We start from the raw sequence: 9,776 nt of genomic DNA, 5'->3' as shown, positions 1-9,776 counted from the left end.
ACTTTTGTTGGTCTATGTCGGCTATGTCGAAGTGTTTTTTTATATTTTTGTTATTTGACCACGATCTAATCATAAATACTGAATTTCATTATCGTATATCAATAGTTACATGAACATCAATGTTGGTTCGGTCTATATTGCGGTTGGATCAGTTATAAATATTGGTATTGATAGCCGTTTCTATACAATTTATTTACGACAAATTTAATTTTTAATTAATGAACATTTAAGTCATTTTCTGAAAGAGATATGGTTCCTATAGGTGTTTGGTCGGTTATGAACCGATTCTCAAAAGTTTTGATAAAAAAATTTTGGATCCTACAGATTGTGTTTATATTTAACGGTGGCCGCCTCAAAAATTTTGGTAAATTGGTTAGGGTTTCTATAAAAATTGTACGTATCGTATATAATCGCTATATTGACATTTTAAACTCTGTTATGAGGGTTTTTAAAGGAGACCTTATATAAGGGGGAAAGTCCGATTCTTATTTGCAAAGAGATTTCATTCAATATTAAAGAAGGCTTTATATAGGGGTAATGTTATTGACGGAGCAATTCACTTGTAAATTAAGAGAGAGATTTTGTAAAGAGATTTATGATTAGATAAGAGTGGGCTTTATATGGGTTTACTGGGTTGTATGAGTGCTATGTGCAATCATCGATAGAGAACAAACAGAAGGACAGATGAAAGGACATGGCTAGATCGTTTCAGAATTTAATAAGAATACAGAAAATTTATGGGTCTGCGACCAATACTTTGATGTGTAGTATAAAAACTACATCACTTATCATGGCTGTTGAATATAAAAATAATAAGCCCCCAAATTTATTGATGATGATGGTGTAAAATCAGTTACGATGCGTCGCGACGGTTCATGGATTTTATTTTTGAAGAAAATATAAGACACATTTAATACCCAGCAAACATTTGGTAATGACTTGCAATTACTTATTAACATACTTTTCAATATACATATAGTTCTGATTACATAGAAGTACTTTAATAATGTGTTACATAAATATTTTCTAATTTATTAGTCAGTCAAGATATACCCAGTAAAATATTTTCATATTTTGGTAACGAGTATTGCAGGTAATGTAGTTATTTCATACATTACTTAGTAATGAGTTGTCGTTATCAATAACATAAATTTTTTTTGAATAGATTTCATAATCAATTATCTATAACCGGAGTCGATTTTGAAAGTTTTTTCAAGAAAAGTTGATATTTACATTTGTATGGAAACCATTCGAGATATAATGATAAAATTAATTTTTAATGGGGCATTGAGTATTAGAATTGACTAGAAAACATAAAACATAACTGTAAAACCAGTTTTAAATCCGGAAAAGTCGGGTAATGAGATTTGTAGCCAGTTATTTTTCGGTCATCGTCAAACAAAAATAAGTAGTTATTCACCCAAAAAGTAACTACTTACTTACAATATTACTTGCCTACTTACCGGGTAAGTAAAGATTTTGGTGGGTGTAAGATGTATACATTTGTTCACACTATTTACATTGACTGATTTAAATCTAATTATTTGTAAGCAATTGTGGTAAATACTATTGTGTAAGCAAGTTTTAGAATTTTAACCCCTTACCTTGTAATAAAAGTTTTTCCTGGTTATTTATTGAATGTTTTTTAAAAATTCTTTTTTTTATAGAAAATATTTCAAAAGTTCTATAGTAATCTGGAAAAATTGTATAAATTATTGTGGATTTTTTTTTACAAATTTTCAACAAAGTCTACTGCATATAAAACAAACATATTATGCATTAGAATTACACTTGATCCACTTAACTATTGAACGCCTCCAAACATGAATATAATACTAGACTAATTTACAACAAATTAACTAATACAACTTAAACTTTAATACTAATATTAAAAAAATCATCTTTCACTTTATTTTATATTTTTGCATGTTTGAGGGTTACATATGCAACATATATTGTTGCAAAATTTCAAAAAAAAAAAAAAAAAATTACGCAAAAATCAAAACACGCTGCATGGCGAAGTCATTGATCAGTTGCAATAGCAACAACAGGCTTTGCAACTTTTATTAAATAGCAGCCAGTTTAATAAAAGTAACAGTCAGAATTAAAGTTTTCGCAATTTTTATTTTTAAAACAATTAACTCCAATGTTAAGTGCTTTATATTACGATTTTATTGTAGAACTAAAACTGTGTTAAAGGAAAAACCACTAAAATCAACCAAGAACTAATTATTAATTTAAGTTTAAATTAAATAAAAAGTCAATATCAAATGCTTACAAAAACAAATAGTTGCGTAAGTTTTTTTTATTGGTTTTTCAAATAAAATACAAAAAACAAGTAATTTTCTTGCAAAAATATTTGTGTTCTATTGCAACATGTTTTCTGTTGTTTATAAAAGCACAAAACAGAATAAACAAACCAAAATTGTTAGCAACATGGTAGATCGTAATTGCCGAACAAGAAGTTTAAGTTCACTTGTTAATACGCCTGCAAGACTGGATCGGTGGTGGCTGGTTGATTGCTTAGTTATTGTACCTGACCAAACTATGAATTTGTCAGTTCCGAATACCAAAAATATTGCTTCCATATTCAATGAGCAACAAAAAAAAAAAAGAAGTTGCAAACAAAAAAATAAAATAATTGATTTGAATTTGACTTGCAGCTTAAAAGTTGAATGGCATTTGGAGGCAATAACCACAACAATTCTGTACAACAAAATAGTCATACGTATTATGACTTTTTATTAATTAAATAAATAAAAAAACAACAACAACACAAAACCGCCAAAAAGAATATTGGCCAAAAACAAAATGTTGCATCCACTAACGTGTTTTTCATAGTTTCTTTGGGAAAATCCAACGAAAAACTTGTTTCGATGTGGGGTTTCGGTTTTTCTCTGAAAATGCTGTTAAACTAGTATTTCTTTTTTATTTTAGTTTGTCTTGTCTCTAGTCTCTATTACTAAATGCACTTATGTGATTAATACAAATACTAAAATATAAAAACAAAATCAACAAAATTACAAATTTTGTATTTGTTTTGATTTTACATGAATCAGGCAGAGGGAGCATTCCATTGGCAGAGCTTGAGTTGTTGCAACAGATATTGGCGCCTTTTGTATTTCCGTTAGCTAATGTTTTGATTTCCTTTATGATCTAGATTGTTAAGTAAACAAAATGACATGATGGATGTTATAACGTTATAACGTTTGTTGTTTCCTTCTTTCTCATAATTATAAATTTTTAAATGATTTTTTATATAAAGACATTCATAGATCTGATCAGCTCATAAAAATTTTCGTTTTTCAAATTATGCGTAACAGAATCGTATACAAATCCTAAAGGTATTGTTAGAGCTACAATGACCTGATTTGATCACCTTAAAAAGATCATGCAACTTCTGTTAAGGAGAAAGCCAAAACATTTCTGCAAACTTCACAAAAACTATGAAATTAATAGGTTCAAATTTTTAAGATATTTTATAAAGACTTTTACAAAGATTAAAGAGTTATCGCCCAATTATAATTTCTACAGACTAATTAATACAAAAATTCAGAAAGACACCATAAAGGAACTTGTTTTTGATTTTATCCAAAGTTCACTCACCCAACAAGGAAATAGCAATCACTATTTTAATATCAATAGCAGGGCGACCCCAATATCATATAAAATCAATCTTTTGGATATAACAGAAAATGATCAGCCTTTTGATGCCATGAAAGATGGCATTCTCAAGAATCAATGCCAATGCATTCCTTAACTTGTAAAAGCCCGCGCAACCACTGTACTGAGATGTCGCTGTTGTTTCGGCGACAACATCTTGAGACATATTTAGTAGTCCGAAATACTCTGACAATATATCAGGAACCCTTTTTATTTCGAAATAATGTCGCAAAGTAATTTCCCATTGAGAAGGCAACAGTAAGAGGTAAGAGGTGTACTAAATCAGTACTAGTCTCCTGTCGGGTAAAGGATTATTCACCAACTAACATCAGTTCCTTTTTCAGACCATAAGGAACGATATACAGAATTACAGGCAACCAAATGACATTCTGAACATTCCCCAAGCTATACAGGCGTCCTACTACGCCGAGAATATAGATACTCAACGGGTTCAAGAATCCAGCATAGGTTCCTCTGTCACGTCACTTAGTGACATTTGTTCAAATGTCAACAGCACCGGAGGGAGCTTCCCTACATGTATGTCATAGATATATCAGTCATTAAACCAACATTCGGGTTTTAACCACAGCAACACTACGTGGATCTTTTAACCAACTGACCAGTCAGGACAAGTTCTGTGAGCAACTGGCCAGATTACACTCCATGCTCTGGTCATCATCCAAGAAATAGCCAGGGAGTGATATGTCATCACCAGTTTATAGTGCCAGCAGTCTAGAGGTACTGGTAGCACCCCGTCATTGCAATACCACAAAATAAGGGTCTTTCATCAAGGAAACATACTCTGGGGGTGATCTACATGATGCATTACGTGTTTTGGATGCAAGGAATTTTCGAAAATCTAAGCAAATAGTAATGAATAAAATCATTAGCCATCGATGTAACTTTAGAACTGAAGAAGACGAAAGAACTCGATATCTTTCGATCTCGCTACATAAAGGAGTGACTCGTGCAAGTTAAGCTTTATGTAAAATACTACATTACTTTAATGTTTTCAATTAGATAAAATGAAACAACCCACATAATACTGCAACTTACTGAAATGCAAGTACCTGATAAATAAATATTAGTTAGCAAATATCTGCCGTCTTATTGCTCCAACAGTATGTTTATTTAAAACTTGTCTAGTGGCAACTTTTAGCAAAAGTACGTATGCGCCACAAGCACTAAACAAATACTAAATGCTAGAGTATCTGGTAACTAACTAACTAACTAACCAAACTAATAAATGATTCTTAAGTTTTGTTTGTTTCTTTTTCTTTAGTTGTGCAGTATGAATGAATGAACGAACGTACAATATGTATGTTGGTATGTAATTGCATTATATGAAAAATCAAGGAAAAATATATATATATATATATATTTTTGATATTCTATTACAAGGCAACAACAGCAACAAAATAAAAAAAAAACTAAAAACTAAAAGCTGTAAACTACGTAGCAGTTGTACTAAGTCGTTGTACGAAAACATGCCTCCTTATAACCAACTAAACTATTTATTTAAAATAATAAATTGTTTTTCTTTTTGCTTCAACTATTTTAAATTCAGACACACAATTGTATAATACTGGTAATAATAAATGATTCTAATGCTAAAATATTACTTACTTATATATTATTTATTTAATACATATATTAAGTATTTTCAATATCTTGATTTTAGTATTTGTGTTCTATAGTTTAAGTATAGTATTAGAATGTTTACAAGTATTTGCAAAATTGTTTTAAATTTTGAGTACGTATGTTTGTTTGTAAGTATCTGTAAGTAGTTTAAAATGTACATTAGTTTAAAGATTTAGTTTGCAGTATTATTGTAATATTTTCAAATACTTAAGAGTCATTTCTACTCAGCACAATTTTTTTTCGATTTAAGTATAAGAATTTTCAACACTTGTCTTTTATTATTTGTTTTAGTTTTTTTGTCATAGATACTTTTTCTAGATTAACTTCAGTTTGTGTTAAATATTTTGACAGTGGCTTTTGTAATACAATAAATTTCGTTACTACATAAGTAAATTCAAAGGAACTTGTACAATTTTTAAATATAATATGAAATTTTTTTGTGGGAATTGTAAATTTTGGAAATTTCAAAAGATGTGTGTCATAAGCATCCTAATTTGAATTAAACCTAAAAGACCCAGCAAAATCTCGGTAATGGATTGTATTTTACTTTCACTATACTTTGACTATTCACTTGCCGTCTGCATAAATTTGAAACCGATGTCCCTGTATAGCATTCTCACTGCAAACAAAAACAAAACAACTTACTCAACACCTTCTTTGTAAGCAAAATATACTTCTTTAACTTTCAATTTGTAAGCGAGTGAAGAAGTACTTGCCTCCAATGACATCAGCGTTTTGAAATAATTAGTTGAAATGCTAATGATGAGGAAGTGAGAAGAGGTTTTATTAACTTTTTAACTCATTACTTATCAATGTAAGTTTTTTTCTGGGGAGGCTGTCTAACTAACTAACTAACTAACTAACTAACTAACTAACTAACTAACTAACTAACTAACTAACTAACTAACTAACTAAGTAACTAACTAACTAACTAACTAACTATCTAAATAAACAACTAACTAACTACCTTACTAACTAATTAACTAACTAACTAACTAACTAACTACCTAACTAACTAACTAACTAACTAACTAACTAACTAACTAACTAACTAACTAACCAACTATATAAACTACTTATAGACCGTTTATAAACTTTCGTAAAGATAATTAGGTTCCCATAAATATTTTTTTATCGAATGAGTGTAAAAGTATTTTATATATGAGACATTATATGAGCATAAGAGTCAATAATGGATCAGTTGTAAGTTTTGGAAATCGATTTCTATAAAACCTATTCAAAATTTATATGGCTCTGCGCTAATTTTTTAGCTAGAAATAAGCATGAACCTTATATGGGGGATAGGGTCAATTATGGTCTGATATTCGATATTATTTAGAATATAATTTTTACCCAGGTAAAAAATGCAGGTAATGTAGTTATTTCACTCATTACTTTGTAATGAGTGGTTTTTATTTATTTATTTTTTATTTGGATAGGATTTTTAGCCATATGTATAGAGCGTATGTCCAATAAGAACTTAGTTAATGGTTTTAAACATAGTCGATATTAAAAGATTTTTAAAGAAATATTGATTTGTACTTTGTGTAAAAACTATCCCACGATAGATAATAAACATAGAAAATAACTGTAAAGCCGGTTTTAAATCCGGAAAAGTCGGAAAAGTACATTTGTAACCAGTTATTTTTTGGTTGTCGTAAATAAGTAGTTATTCACCAAAAAAGAAAGTACTTACGCTTTGATTCAATATTACTTGCCTACTTACCGGCTAAGTAAATATTTTGCTGGGTAGTAACAAAAAAACCAATTTGTGCAAAATTGTATAGCAATTGCTATATAATTTTCGAATTTACATAATTGGTGGCCGATTTTTGCCCATTATTAATACCACTTTTTTGTGATTAGAGAATATTTTGTAAAAGTTTCAGTTTCATATCTCTTTTTGTTCACGCTATCGCGCCAACAGACAGACAGGCTTCCGGGTTTTACACGGAATGAGAAAAATTAACTATCTTTTGATGCAAAATTGCGCATATATAGTTTAATTATTGTCAAATGTTTAAAATTATATTTTTGTTAGTATTCCTAAAATTTTAATTAAAAAGAAATATAATTAGGTTTAGTAAAAAACAATAGTCATTTAGTTACTTTTTTATAGCCTCATTTGCAAACTATGGATTTAAATTTTGTTCAGCTTGACACATTCATATTTTTGCACAATTTTTTTTTTATAACTAATTAAACAAAAATAGCCCATATGACCTTGTTTCGCAAAAATAAAGTAAAAGTTCAAAATCAAACTTACTATTACTAAGTTTAGCTCCTTGTGATATCAACATTGACAATGGTGTGGCTCTACTCCGCATAAATGGATGTGAACGACTGTGGGTGCGTGATGATGATGATGTTGTACCCGCATGGCCTGTAGTTTGTTGCGACGGTACCACTACTACACTGCCCGTTGAATCCGATGTCAAATTTGTGGCCACATTACGATTGAAATCATTTGCAGCTGGTGGTGGCACCCCCAGCCAACCAAATATACGATCTCTAGCTGAGCGGCCATAACGAAGATATTCTTTTTTCAGACCCATTTTTTAAATCTCTAAAAAGGGAAACATGTTAAAGAAATGTGTTAATTGAAATTGTTTTAAATTATTTTATGAACTTTAGAATTTTATTTTAAATTTAAATAATCATGAAAATACTTGTTTCTTATTGTTAATTGTTGTATAAATCATAATCTACAATTAATTTGCAACCCTGGCAATGAATTTTCTACACAGATTTAAACGTTTAAATTAGCAACACTGTATAAATAAAAATCTATAATTTAAGTGTAATATTGATTTTTCATTCAATAAAATTACAGTTATTTTAAAAGGTAATAGTCAGTGATCTTGTGCAACGAGTAATTATCGTTTTATGAACTACTAGTTAAAAGTAATTTAATTAGTTAAATAGTTAGTTAGTTAGTTAGTTAGTTAGATAGATAGATAGATAGATAGATAGATAGATAGATAGATAGATAGATAGATAGATAGATAGATAGATAGATAGATAGATAGATAGATAGATAGATGGATAGATAGATAGATAGATAGATAGATAGATAGATAGATAGATAGATAGATAGATAGATAGATAGATAGATAGATAGATAGATAGATACATAGATAGATGGATAGATAGATAGATAGATAGATAGATAGATAGATAGATAGATAGATAGATAGATAGATAGATAGATAGATAGATAGATAGATAGATAGATAGATAGATAGATAGATAGATATATAGATAGTTAGTTAGTTAGTTAGTTAGTTAGTTAGTTAGTTAGTTAGTTAGTTAGTTAGTTAGTTAGTTAGGTAGTTAGTTAGTTAGTATGTTACTTGAACTTAAACTAAATGACTTAATTATGTATGTATTTAAAAACATTATCTGAATGATTTCACACTAGATCACCTAATAGTTTACTAATTTAATTATCTTCATATCCTCCCAAGAGGCACTTTTTAAACTATTTTATTTATAAACACAATTAATTAAATAAATTTGGAGACATTTTCAATAGAGGCACATCAAACATTGATTGGACAAAAATCAATGTGATGTACATTTTTATTTCTCTCATTTTTACACGTCTCGTAAACGGAAATAATTAAACAGTTAAACATTTGTTTAACAATTTTTCAACAATTTTACACAAATGACCATAAAATGATAATGACATTCTATAGATTCATCTCAATTTGACAAAATGTTATTTTTTTATGTTGACATTTTGTTAACATTAATTATTATTAAATAACAATTAATTATTGATTGTAAAAACTAAAAAAAAAAATACAAATATGACTTGCTTTATTTAAGGCAACTAAATGATGTTAATACTTTATTGTACATCAGAAACGAATTTAATGATATGCTAATTCGAATATTTATTTTTAAAACTTTTACAATTTAAAATGCTATTTATGGATATTAAAGCATTTGTCCAGCTTTAGGGCTTTATTGTTTTTACAAATATTTACAAGAATAATTGTAAATTTAAAATAATTATTACTATTTCAGAAACGATTTATTATATCAACTCTTTTGATTTATATTTCACGATACATAAAAAATACAAAATAAAAACCAATTTTTTAAATAAAGTATTTTTTAAGTTTAAATATAAGATATCAAATTTTTCAGATTTTAGAGCCCACAAGACCCTAGAATCGACTTGACTAAATAAAGTCGAAAACACAATCTTCCAAGAAGAGCCGATAACAGTAGTGTCGACTTGCTACAGTTGTGTCTAATTAATTTTCTAGAATAGAGTCGACTAAATTGAGCCGCATAGAGTAGAGTTGACCATTATGGTCTTCGACTAGTATAAAGTTCATTAGTATAGGTTTGATTAGCATAGATTCGACTAGAGTAAAGTAGTCTTGTCGACTTGTATAGAGAAGCCTAAAGTGGGGAAGGCTAGAGCAAAGTCGACTGGCATATAGTTCGCAAGAGTA

At 28.9% G+C, this 9,776-nt stretch overlaps 1 protein-coding gene across 3 annotated transcripts in view; it reads right to left on the bottom strand.

Moving 5' to 3' along the window:
- Positions 1-9,776, bottom strand: part of LOC111687161 (lysosome membrane protein 2) — a 68,746-nt gene that overhangs the window by 25,444 nt on the left and 33,526 nt on the right. For all 3 annotated transcript variants that reach the window (XM_046951081.1, XM_046951083.1, XM_046951080.1), the window contains one exon: positions 7,571-7,870. In XM_046951081.1, coding sequence (XP_046807037.1) covers positions 7,571-7,859 — 289 coding nt within the window. In that variant the 5' untranslated portion in view covers positions 7,860-7,870. The remainder of the gene's footprint in view (positions 1-7,570; positions 7,871-9,776) is intronic.

Source organism: Lucilia cuprina, chromosome 5 (assembly GCF_022045245.1).
Source record: "Lucilia cuprina isolate Lc7/37 chromosome 5, ASM2204524v1, whole genome shotgun sequence".
Classification (NCBI taxonomy): Eukaryota; Metazoa; Arthropoda; class Insecta; order Diptera; family Calliphoridae; genus Lucilia; species Lucilia cuprina.
The sequence above is the reverse complement of the archived record's forward strand: the minus strand, read 5'-3'. Positions and strand labels throughout refer to the sequence as shown.